Below are 22051 nucleotides of genomic sequence, written 5' to 3'. Positions count from 1 at the left end.
GCGCCGGATCACACAGTTTAAAGACGGCCCCCGAAGCGACACGGCGCAAACGGTCTGTTTCCGGATTAGGGCCAGGTAGACGCGGCGCAAAACGCATACACCCGCGATTTCCAGGGAGTTCCTGGGAAAACCAGGAACCGTTTCAACAGTGCAAGGCAACTGTTCCCGCTAATTTCTCATCAGTCCGTCCTGGGTGGGAACCGAACGAGTCACCTGGAGGAGAGGAAGGGGCGCCCCTTCCCCCGCCCGCCCCTCGCCGGCCTGCTCCGCCGCGGCGCCCGGCTGTGGAGCGAGAGAGGAACGCGGCGAAAGAGGACCAAAGGAGACGTTGGGATGCCGGCCCGGCCCAGTAGCATGCTGGCTCCGGCGGTGCACGGGGAAACAGCGAGAAACAGCATGCAGTGGGTCGGCGTGTCGGACCTCGTCGCGCTCGCCCGGCAGCACCGCGAATACGAAGCGAGGCGCTCCCGTTGACGAAGTGCCCTTCCGTTCAAGATGCCCGTCGTTTCGAAGTCTTCAACATACGAGCACGTGTGAGTTGTCAGGGAATTCCAGTGAGCGCACTCTCGTTCCAGGAAAGGGACATCACGTCGCATCACGTTCAAATGACAGTGACAAAATGTCACGTTCCTGAGAGCACGCACATTCGTTCGGATGTGAATCGGCCATACATTTGTTTATTGTGACACGATGCTTAAAGGTGACATCTCGCGGCTTCTTCAGCAGCGCCCCCCCTCTAATTCCACACTGGTAGATAAAAGTACGGAACGTGTCTGGTCAATTTTTCACCTGGACCGTCCGTACCTTGCCAACCACGGATCTGTACATATTGTCCGTGCCAGTTTGCTTGAGATCCTTATGGAGACCACAGAGAACCAGTAAGGTCGGTACATTTTCCGTACCAAACCACGGAACTGTTTGCAGTGAATTGCCCTCCTTCTCTACTGAGAATATATGGGACACGGGTGCAGCGCCAGTTCGGTGCAGTGCGTTTAAATTCTCTATCATTGCACGATTGGTGCCATGACAGCCAGCCAATGCCCATGCGCTCCAACACAGGACACACGTGAAGTGGTGATGTGGTCTGTGGTCGCTCCTGGGTGCAACACAATGCTGACATTGCACCATCCGTTCCGTACCCACAGCGTTCGAACTGGCGGCCCGGATACCAGGTCTTTGCCCCGTCGCGCGCCCCCTTCCCCCTCCCCCTCCCCTCTCCAGAGCTGCTCTCGCCTCTTCCTCTCATTCTACACATCGCTGTCTGCCGGCGCCGCTCTGCTCCCTTTGCGTCCCATTCGCATGAGGAGAGGGACAACGGCGAAGCGGTGTGCGAAATGGGCCTGCCCCCTCCCTCTTTTCCATCCCGCCCGCGCCGCGCGTCTCTCACTCCTCTCACCCGCGCCTTCCTGCGGGGCCCCTCCCCTCCTTAATGCGGCCCGCGCCGACAGCTTGTGTGGGATGACGTCACCGCCGTCGCCAGGGAATCCCGCGCGCCGCCACGGCCCGGCGGGAAGGAGGAAGGTGAGGTGAGACCTGTCGAGATGGGGACGTGGAACGTCGTCACACACTAAATGTTATGTACAATTTTGCACGAGACATCACAGTTTTTCTTTGCACACGAACTTTTACAAACGCATGCTTGACGCATAGAGTTATACAGCGTCAAGCATGCGTTTGTAACTGTGTACTTGCAAGCATGCATTTGTAAGTGTGCACTTTGCCAAGCATGCGTTTGTAAGTGTGTACTTACTTGCAAGCATGCATTTGTAAGTGTGTACTTAGTAGACAGTTAGGTTTGAAGTGTAAATTTATGAACGGGATTTGCCGTACTTGGAAATACGGTGTTTACCGTACCTGAAAGTACGGCGTTTGCCGTAATTTGTACACTGCATTGTAAAGATGTGGCCATGGATTCCATTCCGAGTTTGAGAGAGTGTTTAAAATGGTCCCGATTGACTTTGCTGTAAAGAAACGGGTGTCTCTCAGCTAATGCACTGTACAAAGTACGGTAAACGCTGTACTTCCAAGTACGGCAAATCCCGTTAATAGATGAACGGTGAAAACCGTACATTTTTCTCTCAGTGTGCGTTTACATCGCCATTCTTACTTTACCATGGACATTGTGTTATTTCAGGTGACATCTGAGGAAGTCAGAGATGTGTAGGAGGTTCTTCGGCTTCTGGTGTCGGAGAGGTAGTGATACGCAGACCTTGCTGACAAGTTTGGAGCAAGATGCGAGCAGCTATGAAGAGGGGTAAGCATTGACGTTGCCGGGGTGGATGCGGCACACTAAATTCTTATGGACTTTTTAAATGCATAGAGACGCAGTTTTTATGCATAGTTATGCATGCTCAAAATCGTCCATATGTTATGTATAAAATTATGCATCACTGTGTACATTTTATGCATCTTCCTGCATAAAATGTACACAGTGATGCATAATATTATGCATAACATATGGACGTTTCTGAGCATGCATAACTATGCATAAAAAAGTCCACAAGAATTTAGTGTGGGGGTAATTCCTCCCACGTTCAAATAGAACACTTTCTCGACGATGCTCAGTGGGCCAAAAGACCGGAGGAGGCGGCCGAGGCGTTTTTTTTGGCTCCGGAGCTGCTAAATGGGACTCGAACCGAACGTGTGGTCCCACAAATGGATCCCTCATTGGGAGACCAATGCCTCAGTTGCCTCAAGTACTATCCTGTTACTCAGGAGTTCAAACCGCGTCCAGAGTTTTCTCCACTTGCACTATCTTCTAGCCCACTGTTCATTCATTTGTTTTTCAATATATCAACTGACGGGTACAGGGTGGCCGGGGCGAGACCGCGCCTGTGGTTTGAAACACAGGCAACATTTCGTGCGGCAGATTGGCAGTCCTGAATGTGGGAAAAGACGTCCCCGCCTCGCCTCTCTCGCATGAAAAGTTGCCTGCAGCTATACTGGCGTGGCACGTGGCTTAGCCAACGGTTTTATTTGATCTCAGTCGATAAATTCTTCACACGAGAGAACGGATTTGGACGCATTTGGCTGGGCTGTCGATGACAGTATTACTGTCAATTTAAAATGACCGATCTGTACACTTAAAAATCCTCCGTCTCTTATGTTAAATTACGTACACCGTGTAGGTCAACTTTGCCAAGAAGGATCTTAAGCACTGCTTGCAAAGAGCGGTGTTTCTTTTTAACTGCGAAAATGTCACCCGGTCCGGTCCCAACTAGCTGGATAGCGTTAGCAGTAGAGTAGAGCGCACTCTCTGGGAAACGCCGTTAGATAGGCAACCCATCGGGCACTCGTCGCCCCCGCCCTACTGCAAGCACAGTGCCACGGAAGCAGGTTGGGTGGCCTACCTGCGGGCGCGTTTTCACCACCACTAAGCTCACGTGGCAAATGCTCTTCATGCCTACACTCTCAGACTCGTATTGACTTTTTATCTCTTGCCATAAAGGTTTTTGTGCAAACGTAATATGTACTTTTTAGGCACGAAGTAGCCTTATAGTATACCCAGGATTCAGCCGGCCCGAGATTCGATTTGTGTGGCCCTTTATGCATTTCGGAAATTTTCTATACGATTTTAATGAGATTTTGCAGACTTGTAGAACTTTGAACGCTGATTCTGATGCCGAAATCTGGTTAAAAAGTCAACGGCCAATTTTGAGAAATTTGCTGTCAAAATCGCCGTTTCCATGGCAAAACTCGACTCGTCAAAGGAAAAAAAAGGGAGTGGGGGGAGCCGAGCCGAGCCGGACCAATAGCGGAGCTTATTTTTGGGTCTGTACAGCTTACTCCAAAAGCTGAAATAGCACGTTCGAAATGAAAAATTTCTTTGACTGCAGGTAGACAAGATGCAACAATAGAATCGGTGTCGTTTCGAACGTGGCCATTTGGATCGGCCGGCCGGCCAGTGACTTTTTATGAGAGTGTCCCGCACCAATCCCGCACCGCTGCGTTGTTGTTTTGTTGAAAATTTTTGTTACTCTTCAAATCGGAGTGAATTGAGCCATTATCTGCGTACCTGTGCACATGCATCTGTGAATTATCTTTCCTTAATGTAGTTTAAGAGTTGCTTTAAGACTTTTAGTCTCTTTTTGAATAAGCTGGTCATGTAGCTGCTCCTTTTAGCCAGGTTTGATGGTACTTCTGATTCAGTTAGCACCATGATCACTTCGATCCACCTCGCGACTTTCAGTGCTCATGTTCCTCGAACAAGACTCACCCGCGTTTCGAGACCATCCCTCTCGAGTTTATAAAGTTTGTCAAGCCAACCGTCGTGGTGTTGCTACGTTGTGAGTGAGAACTATTACACAGAATTGAAGAAAACATGACTAGAGAACCGTAGCCTTTTGAAACAAGCCAAACAATTCAACGTCAGCAACAATGGAGGGGCGGTTTTAATGCGCGACTATACTCGTGTTTTCAGCTTCGCGATTTTCGCAAGGGCGCAGACGCCGACAAAAGTGTTGCCAACCCGCGAAAATTAATTTACTGCCTTCTTTCTGCTACCAAAATTTTCATAATGATGGACTTCTAAGATGTTCCTTTGTCAGATCACTGTGGAATACATTAGCATTGGAATTTTTCGAATTTCCCGGAATTTTGATTTTTCTTTATTGCCAAGGTTAAATTTTGACGGGTGGCACATCGACCACATTGGTACCACTGCCGTTCGTAGCCACCCTTGAGCCACCCCCTACCTTTTACATAACTTTTTTGCTTTCCCCACACTCCTACTCAAATTGACTTCGTGACTCCTAGGATTTCTTGAAATCGTATTTTTTCTTTTTAGCTATGCACCATTTTGTTTATTGTATGATGTACTTAGTCCATTAAACCGGACTTTTTGTCATTTGCAATGTACGTTTCAATTTCTACATGATCTATTGATAATTTTATCTATATTCCGATCAAAATTGTGCATAGTTAAGAAGAAAATAGTACATTTTACGTTTGCTCAAAAAATGCAATAAGCAAGAGAGAAAAAAGTCCATATAGGTCTGAGAGTGTAGTAATAATGTTACGTTATGCTGTTAGTTAAATGTTGACTTAGGGATTCGTGGTACAGAATTTTTCGAAGTTGTTTACCCGATTAATGTAACAGTCGGGCCACTGGTTTTGAAAGTGCTAACCCCCTCGAAGTTCACTGCAAGGACCTTCGGGTGCTGACGATTCTGTTCCTGACGGTGCAGGTCCCTGTCGGACTTCGACTTGCTGCCGGACGAGGTCATGCTGCACATCTTCTCCTTCCTGACGCACGGCGGGCCGCTGCTGGACGCCGTGCCGCTGGTGTGCCGGCGGTGGCGGCGGCTGGCCCGCGACCCCCGGGCCTGGTCCGGCGTCGAGGTGTGGCTGAGCGGGGCGGGCTCGGACCACGACACGGACGCGCGGGTGCTGCTACGCGCCCCCGCCGTGGCGCGCCTGGAGCTCATGGTCCTGGACGCGGCGCTGGAGTCGGCGCTGCGGCGCGGCAGCCTGGTCGTCCTGGGGCAGCTGGACGCGCGCGCCCTGTTCCGCGCCGGCGCCTCCGACAAGGTGGTCGACGCGGTGCTCGCCGTGGCGCGGCGCAGCCGCCGCCACCTGCGCCACCTCAACCTGCACCTGAGCGCGCCCGGCGACGACCGTACCTCCAACATGGCGGCGCTGCTCGGCTGGATGCAGCCGCGCCGCTGCGACGCGTTTCAGGTAGCGGAACAGGCTGGAGAAAAGTTGTACGCTTGAATTCAAATTTACCGTCTTCTTTTCGAAATTTGCTGGAGTGATCGCAATTCATGAGAAAATTTGGTGAAACTTGTCGCAATTCAATGGCCATTGTACGAAATTTCCACGCAATTACTGTAGGTTTCTATCGGGAATCCATTGAAATACAGATAAATGTTCTAAAAATACAAGACAATTCTAAAAAAGAACACCTATCAAAATGCGCATAACATATTTTCGTATTCACGTACGCCTCATAGCAGTTCATTGAATTTCAATGAAGTGCATTGAAATTCAATCTAGGGTTGAATCACTGTGCAGTCAGGTGTTCACATGAGTGCAGTGGAAAAACATTAAAATGCACGTAAATTCCATATTTTATTCAGCGTCTAAAACGACAACCACACCAAACCGTGCCCAAGCAACGGCGTTGTTGACTTCAGGATGATGAGAGCACATGAACGCTCTTTTGATTCACACGTCCAATTCAATGCCATTCATCGCGGTTTACCAATATTCAAATGCAACTCATCAAAATTCACTGACACTAAAAGAAATATAGGTACACCGAGGGGAAATAACTCCACCCTAATTTGTACACCAAAATTCATCAAACATGTAAAATTCACTAAAACTCATCGAAAATGGACTAAAATATGTACGATTTGTACACCGAAATTCACAGTGATTTTCTTTTGATACACTGAAGGGGCATTCCAGACCCAATTAGCAGGCTGCGTAGGTGACCACTACCGATTTCGTTCCTTTTGTGGTCAAATGTTACCTACCACAAGGTAGGTTTACGCCAGACCGCGTCTTGTCGTAACAGGCTTCGCGATGTCTCGCTGCCTGTTCCTCCAAACCGCGCCTGGCGTACCTACCTTGGCCTGCGGCGCTAGCCTGCCTTCGGCAGGCAATGGCTTGTCCATCGACGGCTACTTGTAACTACATGCATGCTGGGGGGCCCCCCCCAGACCCCCCCTCATTCTAGATCCCTTGTAACTTTTCAACTTGTCGGAGCTGAGCCCCCCAGACCTCCCTTCTTCAAGGCAGAAGTGATCTGTCTGCAGAAAACTCGATTTTTCGCCGTTTTTTAGGTGTTTTTCGGCTATAAAAACTGAACCAGTTGAGCTAGGATAGTGAAATTTCGCGTGTGCCGAGCCAAGGACATGCCCATAAAGTGTGCAAAATCTCACCGAGATCGGCCGAGCCGTTCAGGAGGAGTAGTGCGGACACACAGACAGACAGACAGACAGACGTACAGACAGACAGGAAAAACTTTTCAACCCCAATGGAGTAACAGGCTTCGCTATCGCTCAGCCAACTAGAGTAAGATGACCCTAAATTTTTAAGGTCGAAATATGAATACTTCAGGAGATATCGCAATTTGAAATTTTCTCTGAAATTTCTTTTAGTGGTTCTGAACAAAGTGTCAACTTTTGCGCGAATCCCTCCTGCTTCTTAAATTTTTGACTCAGAAGGTCGAGATCACTGCTCTTTACGTAAAATTCATCAAGGAATCAGAATCCGTCGCCAAAAAGCACCTACGATCGAGTTTAGAGGTCAAAAAGTGGCCTCAAACACAAAATTTTGTTATTTTTGTGCCTAATTTCAAGGCAAAAATGTAAAGGGAAGCGGGTCTAAACATAAACTTCCCAATAGTGGAAAATGTTCCTTTAGACTCCCTCTAAACAGCTGCGGCTCGAAAAAGATGGTTATAGGTCAGGATCAGGCAACACAGCCTGAAAATTAGAGAGCGAATTTCAGTGAATTTAATAAATTATGTTAGCAGTAGGGTGCGTCGATATAGACGACTTTTTGACTACGACTCGTGGTAAGCGCTCTATATTGATGATTTTTTGGTGCTGATTCCAAAACTGACCTCGGTACTACGATAGGACAACTTCTTCATGTCCCTATAGGGTGTTAAGTGCCAAAAAACGGAGAGTTTCAAGACTTTTTCTTGGTTTTTGGTCCCGCACACCATCCCAAACTGTCGGGGCGACTGTTGCATGGTCTGTTGGACATCACGTCCACAAAAGACAACTCTTGCAGTGTGGCCGGACTATCGGACACCTTCCATGTGAGTTCCAGACGTCAATTTTTATGCTATTCTTACTAATGTCTTCGTTAATTTGCCTGTTTTTAAATGACAAAGTATTTTAGCGGGGGGGGGGGTCAGCACACTGAAAATCAAATAGTGATACATCTCACTCTCTGAGGGGTGAGACATAACTGTCTCGGCCCGGAAAAGGGTGATACTCAAATGTATCAACGAAGAAATGATCGCGTACACGCATGTATTACCGAAAAAAAAGGTCGTACACAAATGTATCACCGGAAATAAGGTCGTACACAAATCTATCACCGAAAAAAGGTTGATACTTTCCCAGGAAAACAAGGGCCAACTCGCCTTTTCTCACCTTTTTTTCGGTGATACATGCGTGTACGACCATTTTTTCGGTGATACATTTTAGTATCACCCTTTTTCGGTGATACATTTTGTTCCGCCAAAAATTGGTGCGATGTCTCACCCTTTGAATTACAGTGGCAGAAATTCCCCGAAAGGCCCCAGCCGCTCTTGCTGCGCGCCAGGTGATAACTATATGGGCCTGCATTGGGCCTGCAGGTCTTACGTTACCTTGGAAAGGTGTTTCTACTCCTTTAAGAAACTCCCTTTTACTTTTAAATACAGCATTCTAGTCGTTGGCGATTGAAAAACGAAAAGAAGAACAAAACCGGAAGGCGGGAAGGAAGAAAGTACAAGGCGAGCCCGGTTTCAAGGAGAAATATCCACAAATATCCTCAATTCCTGGGTTAAAAAGTATTTGAAACAAACGAAAGTGCATTGGAGAATATACGCCTCGGACATCTCTAAATCCAGTCCAATAGCAGGAGTCTGCAAAGTTTGTTGCCGACGCGAGTTCCAGATTTGTTCTTCTTCTACTTCTTCGATCTTGGACGACTAGAATGCTCTATTGACACGAGTCTCAAGGTCGCAGTGCCAAATTGCTTTATTTGGTTACATAACACCCCTGTCAAAATACAGTGAAGCTACGGCAGAATAACGAAGAAATTAGTAAGAATAGCATAAAAATTGACGTCTGGAACTTACATGGAAGGTGTCCGATAGCCCAGCCACACTGCAAGAGTTGTCTTTTGTGGACGTGATGTCCAACAGACCATGCAACAGTCGCCCCGACAGTTTGGGATGGTGTGCGGGACCAAAAACCAAGAAAAAGTCTTGAAACTCTCCGTTTTTTGGCACTTAACACCCAATAGGGACATGAAGAAGTTGTCCCATCGTAGTACCGAGGTCAGTTTTGGAATCAGCACCAAAAAATCATCAACATAGAGCGCTTACAAAGAGTCGTAGTCAAAAATACGTCTGTATCGACGCACCCTACTGCTAACATAATTTATTAAATTCATTGAAATTCGCTCTCTAATTTTAAGGCTGTGTTGCCTGATCCTGACCTATAACCATCTTTTTCGAGCCGCAGCTGTTTAGAGGGAGTCTAAAGGAACATTTTCCACTATTGGGAAGTTTATGTTTAGACCCGCTTCCCTTTACATTTTTGCCTTGAAATTAGGCACAAAAATAACAAAATTTTGTGTTTGAGGCCACTTTTTGACCTCTAAACTCGATCGTAGGTGCTTTTTGGCGACGGATTCTGATTCCTTGATGAATTTTACGTAAGGAGCAGTGATCTCGACCTTCTGAGTCAAAAATTTAAGAAGCAGGAGGGATTCGCGCAAAAGTTGACACTTTGTTCAGAACCACTAAAAGAAATTTCAGAGAAAATTTCAAATTGCGATATCTCCTGAAGTATTCATATTTCGACCTTAAAAATTTAGGGTCATCTTACTCTAGTGGTAGGTAACATTTGACCACAAAAGGAACGAAATCGGCAGTGGTCACCTACGCGGCCTGCTAATTGGGTCTGGAATGCCCCTGAAATTAAAACTTGCCTGCCCTCGGTCCCAGGTCATCGCCGACCTGCCCCGGCTGCGCGAGCTGCACCTCAGCTTCCCCAAGGAGCGGCCCCTTGAGTACAACGGCGCGCTGCGGGGCTGCGCGCGCGGCCTGCGCGTGCTGACGGTGGACCGGTGGCTGGAGAGCCCCGCGGCCTCGGACGACCTCCTCGGCGACCTGCTGCACGGCGCGGCGGCCTCGCTGCGCCACCTGCGCGTCTGGCACAAGTCCGGGCGCGGCGACATCCTGGAGAAGGTGGTGAAGTGCAGCGAGCTGGAGCGGCTCTCCCTGCTGGGCTGCAACGGCGTGGGGCTCGCCGAGCTGCGCCGCCTGCGCAGCCTCTCCAGCCTCCGCCTGTCCGTCTTCTCCCCCGACGTGGCCACCGCCCTCAACCACCTCGCCGACGTGCGGCGGGTGTGCTTCGACGAGCTGCCGCGCCTGCAGCGACTCTGGGTCTCGTTCGGCTGGAAGCACCTCAAGACGGAGTCGCTCGCCGACATGCTGGCGGACTGCGCCGCCGACTTCAAGGAGTGCAGGCCGGACGTGGACGGCAAGTGGGACCTCCTGTGAGTGCGAGGAGGGTCAGCGAGGGGGCCACCACCCCCGTAATCCTGTGTACAAGTTTGCTGGTAATCTCTGGTAATCCATGGCGTAATCACGTAATCCTTGACAAAATTCTGTCATTTTTCAACGTTTTTGAGTCATTTTCCAACGTTTTCGAGCTATTTTTCAACGTTTTCGAACCAATTTTCGAAAATTTCATGCGTAATCCCTGGTAAATATCCCGTAATCCCGTAATCTTGTGTACGCCTGAAATGAGAGTGGTGGCCCCCTCGAGGGACAGCCGGCCTGGAGCCAGTGGCGTGCACACACTGTGAGAAAAAAGTACGGAACATGTCTGGTCAATAATTTGCCTGGCCCGTCCGTACTTGCCAACTACGGAACGTTCCATACTTTCTTTCCGTACCCATTTACATGGGTTCATATGGAGCAAGTACGGAACGTTCCGTACTTTTCTCCGTACCTCCGTACTATATTTTACTGTACCATTTCCGTACAAAAGTACGGAATTTTTTACAGTGCAGAAAGTTTGAAAGTGGGGGTTCAGGCCATGCTTTTTGCCTACTTACAGGGGAAAGTGATGCAATTTGCCTACCTTCCAGGAGGCTGGCTAGTGGTCAAAAAGGCGGGGGTCATGCTTGACTCCCCCCCCCCTCTTGCGCACGCCACTGCCTGGTGCTGAACACTCTTAAAAGCCTACGAAGCATTTGCCTCATAACTACGAAGAAAACCAGGGCATTGTACAACTACTTCATATTGAAAGCTTGCATTTCTTCGCAGCTTTCTCAAAGCCTTTTCTGGCTTCGTATCACGAAGCGTTTCTTCGTGTAGTTTTTGCTGTGAACGTCCGTAAGTCACAGTTGCAAAAAGGTGAAATTGCTCATTGTGTGAAATACTTACACGTAGTACTTTAGGTTTTGAAATACTTCTTTTAGATATTTTTGTATTTAGAGTTTGTAGCGTGTGTGTGTGTGTGTGTGTGTGTGTGTGTGTGTGTGTGTTTTCTGTGCCATCAGATATGCCCTTGTTTTAACTTAATGAGTTATGTTAAGTTAACTTTATGAGTTTAATGAGTGAAATATGAATTATCGACGTGATTCTGGTCGTGACATCTTGGAAGTGAAACGCGCTTTTAATTTAAGGTTGGCACGGGTCGAAAACTTTCCATAAAAATTCAAAAAACAATATGCCCTTTCGTAACATAAGGCCAAAAAATATGGAAAATTTATTTATTTATTGAGACTTATTTATACAGAATAAAATCACTGTTTCAACCCTAGTTGAATATCTTATTCGTCTCAAGTGCCTCACTTGATCGCGCATCCACCGGTAAAACTGAAGCGTAGTTGTATGCTTGATTCAAGCATACAACTACGCTTGAAGACTTTACGCTTGACGTCAAGCGTAGAGAAGAAATTCTCCCATGCATTTATATAGGCGGGAGAGGGGTGAAATGGAGAACTATGCTTGAAACCGAGCGTAGTTCTACTACGCTTGAAGAAAGGCGTAAAACTACGCTTGAGTTCTACCAGTGTCCCTTCGACCATTACCTTACGTTCTTTCGTCTTTGTTTTTCATTTATCTCGACACCAGCGTGCTTTGAATTGATACCAGAAATGCATATCATTGCTTTACAAAGCTCCAAACACAGCTATCGAAACAATTTTGATAGAGCGAGAAACGTCGCCGCGCAAGAAAGCGGGGACGGCTATCTGATAAATCAATCTCACGTGCCCACCGCATCCAAAAAGTTTGAAAGGAAGAAAAATCACTGTTGGAATGATAACTGTTTTGGACCAGTCAATAATGGACGTCAATGGGAGAGGAGATCGTTTTCATGTCAATCATTTTACATCACCATTTTAATGTCAGCTTTTCTTGATGTGTCACTGCTGTGGCCAGACGATGTTCTCGATCCATGCCACGTAGGACGAGACCCTCGTGTACACGCCGGGGTCTTTGAGGCCGCACGCGAACTTGGAGAAGGACGTCACGCCCAGGATCTTGTACATGCAGAAGGGTTCGTCGGGGGTCTGCGTGGTGTTGGTGGCGTACACCTGTAGCGGGCCTCCAGAGTCGCCGAAGCACGTGTCCCGGTTTAACTCGCCGCCTGTGCGCAGGGGTGTGCGATATTGTTACGATATTACAAGGTCGATGCGATAATAGAGATTGATAACCCGGGTGGAAGGATCTATAGTGAAACTGCAGTTTAAACTGTAGTGCCAAAACTACAGTTCCTGAACTGCAGTTTTTGGTAAGAACAAAGTGCAGAATAAGTCCAGTTTCAGTTTGCTCATGGATCTGTAGTTTGCTGTGTATGCAAACTGCTTTCTAACTGAACTGCTATTTATTGACCAGGTATTAAGTACTATCTGCAGTTAAAAAGTGAAGTTAAAAGTTTTTTTAATACTACTCTACTTTAATAGTCCACTACTGAAGATCCGCCTACACTTATATCTGCAGCAGGATCTACAAAGGAAATAAAGTTTCTGCTCATACCTTTTTACACAATGACAAACTAGTTGAATGTTTACAACAATTTGTAGTAATTTTTCAATAAAGGCATAGTTTAAGATGTCAAGCACTGCAACTTGAAATGAGGAAACAAAAACAATTACATTGAGTGATTAAAATAATATAAGGATTGAAAAGGAAATATCTCTTAGAAGTTTCAGTTATTTCTTTTAAAGGTTTACGTTGAAATACTTGACGTTGCAGACTTTTAGAAGACACGACTAAACTTTCATATAAAAACCTATATGGCTGGATGTAACCAATTTTTAAAATACTATCTGGTTATCTGTTTGCTTATTTTATAATGTTCCGTATTGGTCAGGTAGCATGTGACAAAGTATCGTGGAAATCAACAAGCCACAAAATTTAGCCAGCTTGACGCCAAACAAGGTCAAACTAAGTGGCATCAAATTCATTATGACCGGATGATAAAATGTCAGACACAAGTAAAACTAGAAAGCATTATAGGACAGTGCGTCTCAGAAGTTAAAAAGGTAACGACTCCAGTCGTTGAAAATTAAGACCTTGAAGGCTCTCTGAATTAAATCACTCCATGGTGTCTTGGTTTCTGAGACAAATTCATTATAAATTACATTTAGGACAAGTGAATTTCACTCCCAGTACAGAGTGGCTTACAGTAAAACTGTAGTTTTCTAGCAGTTAAATTCTAGTTCCTGAGGAAAGCCGGCCTTTCCATGTGGTCGAGTAGCCAAGCCCCTATTCACAAGGAAGCTCAGTAGTGCAGTGGTCAAGGCCTCTGCTTCTCAAGCCACGGGTCCGAGGTTCAACTCCCGGCAACATCCAAACCAAACACACAATTAACATGAAGTCAATCACCTAAGGGGTCAGAGGGAGGAAAAGTCCCCTCAAAACAAGGTTCAAAAATTAAAAATATTGAATTTTGAACCAAAAATCGGAGTCAATACAATATATCGGAGTCGATACAATATATCTAAGTCGATACAACATATCTAAGTCGATACAATATATCGAAGTCAATACGATTTTTTAAGGTTGATACGACATATATCGAAGTCAATACGATTTTTTAAGGTTGATACGACATATATCGAGTTCGTTACGTTGACGTAGATGCGGTATGTCAAGGTCGATACGATATCAACCTCTGACAGCAAGGGGTCTGTTATTCACACATCGATGCACAGCATAGCATGGACATGTATCGAGATCATCGAGATGCGTCATATTGGCCCTTAGTCCGATACCTGCGCACAGCTGTGACGCCGAGTCTATGCCGTTGGCAAGCCTCGTGGGGTTGTGGCTCGCGTAGCTGGACCGGCAGGCGTCGTCCGCCACAAGGCGTAGACCCACCTTCTTCAGGACGTCGCTAGGCTCGCCGACTGTCAACAAGTGGCACGCTATTACTAATGGTTCACTGCAAGAAAATGTGTGAATAGTACAGCAAAAGTACAACAAAAACTGTACAGTAAAAGTACAACGAGAATTGTACAAACCACAACGAGACCTGGTTGGAGGCATACTACGATGTATGGGCAAAAAATGGTCATACTTTTTGTATCACTGGTAAAGATTGATACGTCCCAAGCCTAACATGGGCCAGTCGCACTGATCTCTGCTCCTTTTTTCTGTCATCCATTTAAGTGACCCTTTTACGGCCATACATGTGTGTTTGGCCTTGGTCATACCTTTTGTATCGCCCAAAATTGGTCAGGTGCCTCACTCTTTGAATTTTAGTGCAAGCATGCCATGTGCTCTCTTTCGAGTCTGTCAGCAGCAGTGGAGTGCACTCCCAATATCCCATTGAGCCTTTTCTTCGTAATACGAACAAAAAAGCTTAGTATTATGACAGAGCAGTGAAGGTGGTAACCTATGGTGAAGAGTTCTCAGTAAGTTATCGCCGCTTTCTTCAAATTACGAACATATTTCTCTGTATCATGACCGATTTGTGTCGAAAAGTACTGAGAATTTAGCTTAGTATTATGACTGCACGGCATTTCTCAGTAGGAAATTGGGTGTGTGGCCTTCTGTGGGACTCACCCAGGTCGGTGAAGCCCCAGCCGGTGGCGACGGGCACGGCCTGCTGATCCATGGGCTCCCCGGTGTGCAGGCAGGCCGGCCGAACGTGGCCGCTGAGGACGGCGTCGCTCTCCAGGCGCAGGAGGGCGATGTCGTGGTACGTGGAGCTGGAGGTGTACTTGGGGTGGGGGATGCGCTCCGCCACGCCGATGAGCTGCTCGTAGTCCGCCTCCGTCATGTTGATCCGATCCAGCGAACCCAGCAGCACCAGCTGCACCGTTTTGTTCCTGAGACGCAGCAAGATTTGCTTTCGCTTGGAGAGACAACACTGCACTGTGAAAACAAACCTGGAGAACTCCACACTTGAAATGCCGAGGTGCGTAATTTTCAGTCTCCACACTTCAACGAATTTTGGGCAAAACTTACTGAATTTTGAGGAAAATTTTGGTAAATTTTGATGAATGTCAGTAAATTTCAAATATTTGGCAAATCTGGGTGAATATGAATTTGACCTCAGTTATTTACTTATTTACCCTTGCTTATAGGTTAGAGATTGAGACGAACAAGCAGTTGTCAAATGCCTGTGCATGCCAATGGAGCGCCTGCGAACTCGCGTTAGGCCGCCCGTTGCGCTCCGCTGTGTTGCGGGCTTGCCTACCCGACTTCATCAGGCGCTCCTTGACTTGACTTGAAAGGCTAGACCACAACTGATCTTATGCCGGTTCGGGCCCGGTAACTGCCATGCTTGCACTGCACAACATGACATACCGTCCGTACAAAGAGCAGGAACCTGGCACTCACACTCTCAGCCCGCTATTATCTTTCGTTTCATTAAATACGCATTCGTTTAAACTACTACTATTTACTTAAACTTAATAGGGGAGTGATCAATCTGTTTTGGAAACTATTTACGAAAATAAAATGTAAATACACTGCGTGTTATGTGCAAACATACCTTCCTAATTCACCTTATTACCTAATTTATGTACAAATTTGTACATAACTTTCGGATGCACAAATATGGCCGTAGTTATGGACCAGAAGTCCATCAGAATTTAGTGTGTATACAACCCTCAGAAACAAATTAGGGGGGGGCCCGGGTGAAACTTTCAAGTAGGCTTCAAAATAATCCCAGGAAGTTGAAACTTTGCTTAATTATTAGGTTCATTATAGTGAGTTCCCAAAACAAAATTCAATTCAAAATGTTGAACGGTCTCTGAGAAAAGTGGCTTTGTAGTGTTTTTTGGAGCGTTGGGGGAAAATCTTCCTGCGTCTTTCATTGAGACGGAAAGTCTTGAAAATTTTTTTGGGTTATCCTAAAGATGTATAGAAGAGATTTTAGTGACGGAATTTTCAAATTCAACTTCTGTCCTGAGATATGAGTTTTCAAATTTTAACATTTAAAAAAAAAATGATTTTTTTCCCCTTTTTTCAAACTTTTAGGTGTGTTTTAAAAAAAGTAGGGCTGATATCAAGATTCCGTCACTAAAATTTGTAGAAAAGTCATCAATGAATAGAGTCCATGCAAGACGACTCATGTAGGTGTCAACCAGGAACGCAGGAAGTCTTTCTACGACAAAATTTTTTGTCGACTGAGCAAAGCTGTAAAGTTGAGCGTAGAAGCCAACCACAACTGATCTCAATGTTATTTCCTTCCAAATGATAAAGAAACTACCCACTTAGCTTAAAGGTGTTCAACCTGTTGAGTCTGAAACCTTCTATGCACATTTTTATCTATGAACTTTGAAAATACAATTTATTGGAATTTTGGCGGTTTTTTCACCAGGGTCCCGCCTTAAACCAATAAAATACGAGCGTCAGAAATTACTTCGCTTACCGTGCATAGAGGCAGTGTGCTGCAGTGAGGATGAAGTTGGGGGAAATGAGTGAGCCCCCGCAGAAGAAGTTCAAGTCACCGTCGCAGTCCAAGTGAGAGGAGCCGCAGCGGCAGCCCAACAAGGCCTACGGAATGAAGCAGGTACATTGTTGGAAGCCCGACACAAACCAAATTACTACGTAGTTCTTTGTGCATAGCTTTCGCACAGAGTTGAGCATGCGCGTGAAACGCACGAAACGCACACTTTCGTGCATTTTAAAACGCATACAGAATTTTGTGCAAAGCTTATGCACTTAAAAAAAAAACTACATAGTTTAGTGTGTACTAGAACAACAAACAAGTTAATGCCAGTGCACAATGGATGCAGGCCAAGCACTAAAAGACGACTGGTCGAGTTACTTAGAAACGAGTAGCATAAAAACCTATTTGAGCTAACCAAAATTAGTATGAAAAGGAGAGTCACTCAGTATTGTCTTAACTTCGAGCAGTTAATGGAGCCAATCGATGTAACATCCGAACGGCTGCAATGGAGATCGGTCTTTGTTCGAGCGACCCAAAAGACATCGGTCTTTGTTCATAGGGCCCAACGTGTTGTACTGACTGTGTTAAAAACATTTGCACTTTCTCCAATCATGAAGTTGATGGAGGATCTCTGCAGCCCGGGCAAGGTGCAGCAACATACCCGAACATACCATGTGGGGAAACTCCTTGGCCTCGGCTTTCGAACCTCCGACAATCAGCGACTTCACCGTGGAGACGCATTGGCTTCTGCGCTCCCGCCTGGCGATGAGAGCAGGCACTTCCACTTCCTGGTAGACCAACTCTCCGTACTCCTTGCACTCTGTTGTGTGAAGGTAGAAAGAATATTTCAATTCTTGCACTGGCCATGTGGAACAATGCCACATGAGGATGCACTGCAAATCCAAGCGTGATACAGTTTCCCACTATTTGGCTTATGTCAGCCACATTTGTCTCACGCTTGCAAGCGTGTGACCCATGGTATGTACCACAAGACACGATGGGCAGCAAGTGTGGAACAAACATGGCTCACACTTGTAAGGATGAGACAATGTGGTTCACGTCAAATAGTTTGAGACTTGAGACTTGCATTTGCGGTGTGGAAGAGTCGGGATCAGAACCGACCATGCATGACCCGACTTATGACCCATCCTCAAGCAAACAGTTTTTGATCGTTTTAATCTGCAAAAGGAAACTTTCATGGCCCGACTTTGCTCAATCAGTGAATGGCACTATCACCCACATTTGGGCGATGAATCCAGGCAGGCCAAAAATTAGGTAAAATAGCCTTTCTGAATGAAATGTAGACAAATCTTTGCTCGAACTAGTTTTAGATTTAGGCCAAGGACTGGTATAAGTATAAGGCCCCACGAAATTTGGGCTGGCCCTCGGGCTGGCCTCATGCAACAATTCCCGTAACGCAAGCTCGCACTTGGACGAGCCTTCAGCTGGGAGTGAGGACGGTCACGTCCCGTTTTGCAGTGCAGGCGAGCTTGTGTCGGGCCCAAAACGGCACACGATCATGTGTGGTCCAGCCCGTAATGGTAATGATAATGCCAGGGTAGGCCAGCCCGCAACACAGACTGGCTTGGTGGGTGGCCTGGGCGCTCACAGTGCCACCTGGCCGACCCATGTAGTATCGAACACAACACAAAATGCTTACTTCTACGTGCAACGTCTCCCACGGCCTTGGACCGGTTGGACATGAGCCCGGGAGGAGGCAGGTCGTCTGACGGGGTGGTGGCACCATCGGCTGGACAGCAGACGATCACGGTGGGGAGCGAGTTCAGGCAGTATTTAGGGCGGCGTCCGAGTTTCAGCTCCTCTAGCGCCCACTGACATTCGCTTCTTCTGATGCAGCTCCCGTTTGTGCCCACTGAAGTCTGACAATCTGTACCTGTTGCCACAAAAATGTTATTGCTATTGCCATTCCGGTGTAGAAGTCACCAACGGCTGGCTGAGACGATGGACTATAGATCATTTCCTTGCACTGTGCGAAAAAAGACAGTGAATCCCGTTATTTTTTTTTGCCGGGATTTACTGTAGTTCAGGATGTACTGTGCCTGGCTGCAGTATTTACTGTACCTGGTACAGGATATTCCGTACTCCACTCCTGTGGTACAGTAAATCCCGTTCAAAGTACAGTAGATTCTGTAAAACTGTACAGTAAATCCTGTACTCTGAACTAGTGACAGCTGTACTAATCTTTACAGGATTTACTGTGATTTTTTCCCACAGTTTGGCTCGACATGCCAACATTTCAGCTTTGAAGCTTAACCTTCTATATCACATGGCAAACGCCGCAATTCAACATAGGGAGACTCAAACACAGTCATTCTTGCAAGTGTGTACGTGTATTGTTCATTACAACATTCTCGTTACGTTGAAAACAATCGCGGATACTAAAAGATTTGAATTAATTTTGAATGCGACCAAGGCTGTGTTTCTTGAACCAAGCAATGAGTAGCACCCCGACAGTGTTCTTAACTCCACTTCAAGACCGTCATTACACGGTAAAAACGGTACCTGGTTTTCGCAGGAACCCTATGGTAGGGACATAGGCGATTTCTAGGGAGTTCCTGGGAAAACCAGGAACCGTTTTTACCTTGTACAGTCCGCTATGTTCCGTATTCTGACCTCATCGAGAAGAACCGCACTCTCTAACTCTTGCAGAGTTTTCCTTTTCTTTTGACTTTTGTGCACATTAATGAGCATTTCAACTTTTTAATTTTTCTAGGAACCGAATTATCAATGTCGGCTTGACAAATCTGATAAGCTTCTTCATCACATTCTATTGATGTGCACAAACGTCAATCAATGTTAATACAATGGCCGAAAATGTCAATTGAAGGATGAGAGTGGGCGGCTGATACCCTTTTATTTTTGAAAAAACTTACCCAGGATGCTGAGAGACATTCCACTGACAGCCGTGTGAGTCGCAAACAACAGCAACGGAGCCCACATGGTGGCGTGCCCAGCAGTCGACGGCAGCAGAGTCTCGAGTCGGCGCACTGATCGCTGACTAGAGCCGGCATACACGCTGTTCCGCGATGGAGTGATGAGGCCGAGTGAACACTCTGAACCCGCGCATGGGGAAGACCGGTCCAGTCAGGGGCCATCTTTAAATTCAAAAAAAATTCTAGACACTCGAAGTAACGTTGTATCAAGAGCGTGCCCCTCTTTGTCCAACCCACAAACGTCTGCCGGCTCAACTAATTGGCGTAGTTTGAATATCGCTTGAGCGCGCGCGTGTTGGTGCGTGTGTTAGTGTTTTCGATTGTAGTACGGTTCAAGAAGAGTTTATAGGGTGTTTTTTTTGTGTCCAAAAACTGCTTTGACTAACTAAGGCGGTTCAATTGGCGTGGTCACAAGGAATTCTGCATTCCAACAAATTCTTCTACAGCTGAGGGGGCAGCAACATGAGCTAGGTGTACAGTGGACTCAAGTTGGAGTTACACTGCAACAAGTGACACAATGTGTGAAATAAGTTAAAACGCTGTGCTCATTCGTTTTCGAAGTTGTTTCCCTTTAGCCCGTATTTCACCTGCGACATAGTACGGACTACAGGTTACCTCCCTGCCCGGACTGCATTTGTATATTACGGAGATCTCCTTACCACTGAGTAAGATTCAAAACTTAAACGCATTTAATTCGTATTAAGTTTGCACAAATTTCTTCGCAACCGCCAAATTCACGAACAGTAAGTGATATTGAGTGAAATTCCAAATTGTTTGCGGTTTCGATCCAAATTTTCGCGCGCTCGCTGCAACACCTTCCCTCGTCTAGCATGTGTTGTACAGTACTCCCTGGACTGCGCGACCTGCTGGACTATGACATCCAGCCGCCGCGATTGATCGAAGCCCGGTTCGGCCTGGAAGACCGGTCCTGGATCGCGAGGTGCCTCAGTTCTACAGCCACTGCGGAAGCCAGTGCGTCACTGCAGCGAGCCGGCGAGGAAGGATCGAACCGAACGGTGAAGAGACAGTCACTGCGAGAGGTAAGTAAACCAACACACTGAATGTATGTTTGCACCATTTTGTACGTGGTCTCATATAATTTGGAACATGCGACCTTTTCCGAACAAATTTGTACGCAGAATCGTACAAGATCGTGTGAAATCGCGAACAAATTTGTACAAAAAGACCATGTGCGCGAAAATGTAAGAGACCACGTAAAAAAATTGCAGAAAGGAATCAATTAAGCACTCTAAACAGCCTACGAAGCATTTGCTTCATAACTGCGAAGAATGAAGGCCTCGTAGAATTGCTTCGTGTTGTGAAGAAATGCTTCGTATTACGAAGGATTTTGCTTCATATTACGAAGCATTCGTAGATTTTACAATGCCCTAATTTTCTTCGTTTTACGAAGTGATTCTTCGTAGAGTTTTGACAGTGAGTGTGAACTGAACGGCACGCATACTAAATGTTTACGCAATTTAATTGTCCATAGCTTTTGTCACACTTATAGCCATGTATAATACCTATCCCCGTATGAAAGACCAAACAGATCCGTTTTGGGAAGGATAAAACTGGATGAAACTGCACTAAAGTCAAACAAAAACTCTTTTCACCAACGAAGTATTGAATAAACTTATAATGCCGGCTTTTGCTTTGATACAGCGTGGTTCTGGTGGGTAAGAATAATGGAGTGGTCCGGGTGGTGATGACCCTTCAGCTGACTGTCACCGGAAGCGACAAACGAGTTCAGAGGCAGACTGACTGCGGTGCATCACCGCCTGAAAGCAGCGGTCCGATATGGGCACCATCTTCGTCTTCCTAATCGTGTTTGTGCCGGCGATGGTCGTGGCAATGACTGATCAGCCTGAAAACAAAAGTAAGTGAATTTCCAAAACTGCCTGTCCCAGGTTTTTATTTAGGTGGTCGAAGCTGAGGTACGAACTGAATTGCAATGCTGCCATTGCATATACACACTAAATGCTTGACCTTAACATTTCGTTTTTATCAGCAACACGCCACATATCACGTTCATACCGTTTGCCGCTTTGCTCTGACAAACTTTCGGCACATTTTGGTGAATCTTTGTTAAGGACAACTGAAACTGAGTTTATCTCTTCTGCTTCATTGGATGTTGCAGCTCTGTGCCCGCCGTTCCAAGCTCGAACTGTGTACGTGACGTGCCACCTGGACGGCGCTCCCGTCAACTGCACGGGGCAGCCGTCCGTTCCCGGCACCGTGGCTCACTTCAGCTGCAAGCAACTGCATGAGTTCCTCTTCGGCTACCTGCCCGCCAGTGGCTACCTGTCCCGCTGTGGCGACGACGGGAGCTGGACTGTGCGCCCCTTCATTTGCGTGCCCAGTGAGTACAACTCTGCACTGCAAAAAACAAACACAACAAAAGTACACGAATTTTTTGCAAATTTTTTATTAGGAACTTATTGAACTTTTCAAGTACAACAATAGTTGTACAAAGAACAATTGAACTGGCATGAAGAG

The 22051-nt window shown here is 46.5% G+C and overlaps 3 protein-coding genes across 4 annotated transcripts; 2 read left to right on the top strand and 1 right to left on the bottom strand.

Annotated features, from left to right (window-relative positions):
• The first annotated feature begins 320 nt into the window (after positions 1–320).
• On the top strand, positions 321–11510 carry LOC117649207. The gene is made up of 7 exons (XM_034391726.1): positions 321–533; positions 2135–2254; positions 5187–5287; positions 5567–5679; positions 9683–10251; positions 10510–10537; positions 10752–11510. Exons 2-5 carry the CDS (start codon positions 2157–2159, stop codon positions 10238–10240), a joined length of 870 nt encoding a protein of 289 aa, XP_034247617.1. The 5' UTR covers positions 321–533; positions 2135–2156; the 3' UTR covers positions 10241–10251; positions 10510–10537; positions 10752–11510.
• LOC117649205 (serine protease snake-like) lies at positions 10153–19653 on the bottom strand. Of its 2 annotated transcripts, XR_004587966.1 has the most exons (9): positions 19496–19653; positions 18262–18495; positions 17273–17421; positions 16581–16705; positions 14765–15030; positions 13972–14106; positions 12090–12341; positions 10511–10542; positions 10153–10252 (listed from the first exon to the last, which is right to left on the bottom strand). XR_004587966.1 is itself a non-coding variant. In XM_034391724.1 (7 exons), the coding sequence occupies exons 1-7, from the start codon at positions 19560–19562 to the stop codon at positions 12118–12120; spliced, it is 1200 nt and encodes a 399-aa protein (XP_034247615.1). In that variant the 5' UTR covers positions 19563–19653; the 3' UTR covers positions 11643–12117. The 2 variants fall into 2 exon arrangements, 1 of the variants encoding a protein (XP_034247615.1); XM_034391724.1 differs by lacking the exons at positions 10153–10252; positions 10511–10542 and having other exon boundaries at positions 11643–12341.
• A 547-nt stretch (positions 19654–20200) lies between these two features.
• LOC117649628 lies at positions 20201–22047 on the top strand. Its single transcript, XM_034392528.1, has 4 exons — positions 20201–20595; positions 21218–21431; positions 21693–21918; positions 21987–22047. The coding sequence occupies exons 2-4, from the start codon at positions 21353–21355 to the stop codon at positions 22045–22047; spliced, it is 366 nt and encodes a 121-aa protein (XP_034248419.1). The 5' UTR covers positions 20201–20595; positions 21218–21352.
• Positions 22048–22051: the final 4 nt, after the last annotated feature.

The sequence above is a fragment of the Thrips palmi genome, unplaced genomic scaffold, assembly GCF_012932325.1.
Source record: "Thrips palmi isolate BJ-2018 unplaced genomic scaffold, TpBJ-2018v1 HiC_scaffold_4, whole genome shotgun sequence".
NCBI lineage: Eukaryota > Metazoa > Arthropoda > Insecta > Thysanoptera > Thripidae > Thrips > Thrips palmi.
The sequence above is the reverse complement of the archived record's forward strand: the minus strand, read 5'-3'. Positions and strand labels throughout refer to the sequence as shown.

What these genes read in the sequence shown, in the direction of transcription:
- LOC117649207 (XM_034391726.1), top strand. Translation starts at nt 2,157, where the DNA reads ATGTGTAGGAGGTTCTTCGGCTTCTGGTGTCGGAGAGGTAGTGATACG. An exon ending in GCGAGCAGCTATGAAGAGGG is followed by an intron (nt 2,255 to 5,186) that starts GTAAGCATTGAC and finishes CTGACGGTGCAG; the next exon opens with GTCCCTGTCGGACTTCGACT. An exon ending in GGACGCCGTGCCGCTGGTGT is followed by an intron (nt 5,288 to 5,566) that starts GCCGGCGGTGGC and finishes CGCGGCGCAGCC; the next exon opens with GCCGCCACCTGCGCCACCTC.
- LOC117649205 (XM_034391724.1), bottom strand. Translation starts at nt 19,562, where the DNA reads ATGTGGGCTCCGTTGCTGTTGTTTGCGACTCACACGGCTGTCAGTGGA. An exon ending in CCAAGGAGTTTCCCCACATG is followed by an intron (nt 16,706 to 17,272) that starts GTATGTTCGGGT and finishes TTCATTCCGTAG; the next exon opens with GCCTTGTTGGGCTGCCGCTG. An exon ending in CTGGGGCTTCACCGACCTGG is followed by an intron (nt 14,107 to 14,764) that starts GTGAGTCCCACA and finishes ACTTGTTGACAG; the next exon opens with TCGGCGAGCCTAGCGACGTC.
- LOC117649628 (XM_034392528.1), top strand. Translation starts at nt 21,353, where the DNA reads ATGGGCACCATCTTCGTCTTCCTAATCGTGTTTGTGCCGGCGATGGTC. An exon ending in TGATCAGCCTGAAAACAAAA is followed by an intron (nt 21,432 to 21,692) that starts GTAAGTGAATTT and finishes TGGATGTTGCAG; the next exon opens with CTCTGTGCCCGCCGTTCCAA. An exon ending in TTCATTTGCGTGCCCAGTGA is followed by an intron (nt 21,919 to 21,986) that starts GTACAACTCTGC and finishes ATTTTTTATTAG; the next exon opens with GAACTTATTGAACTTTTCAA.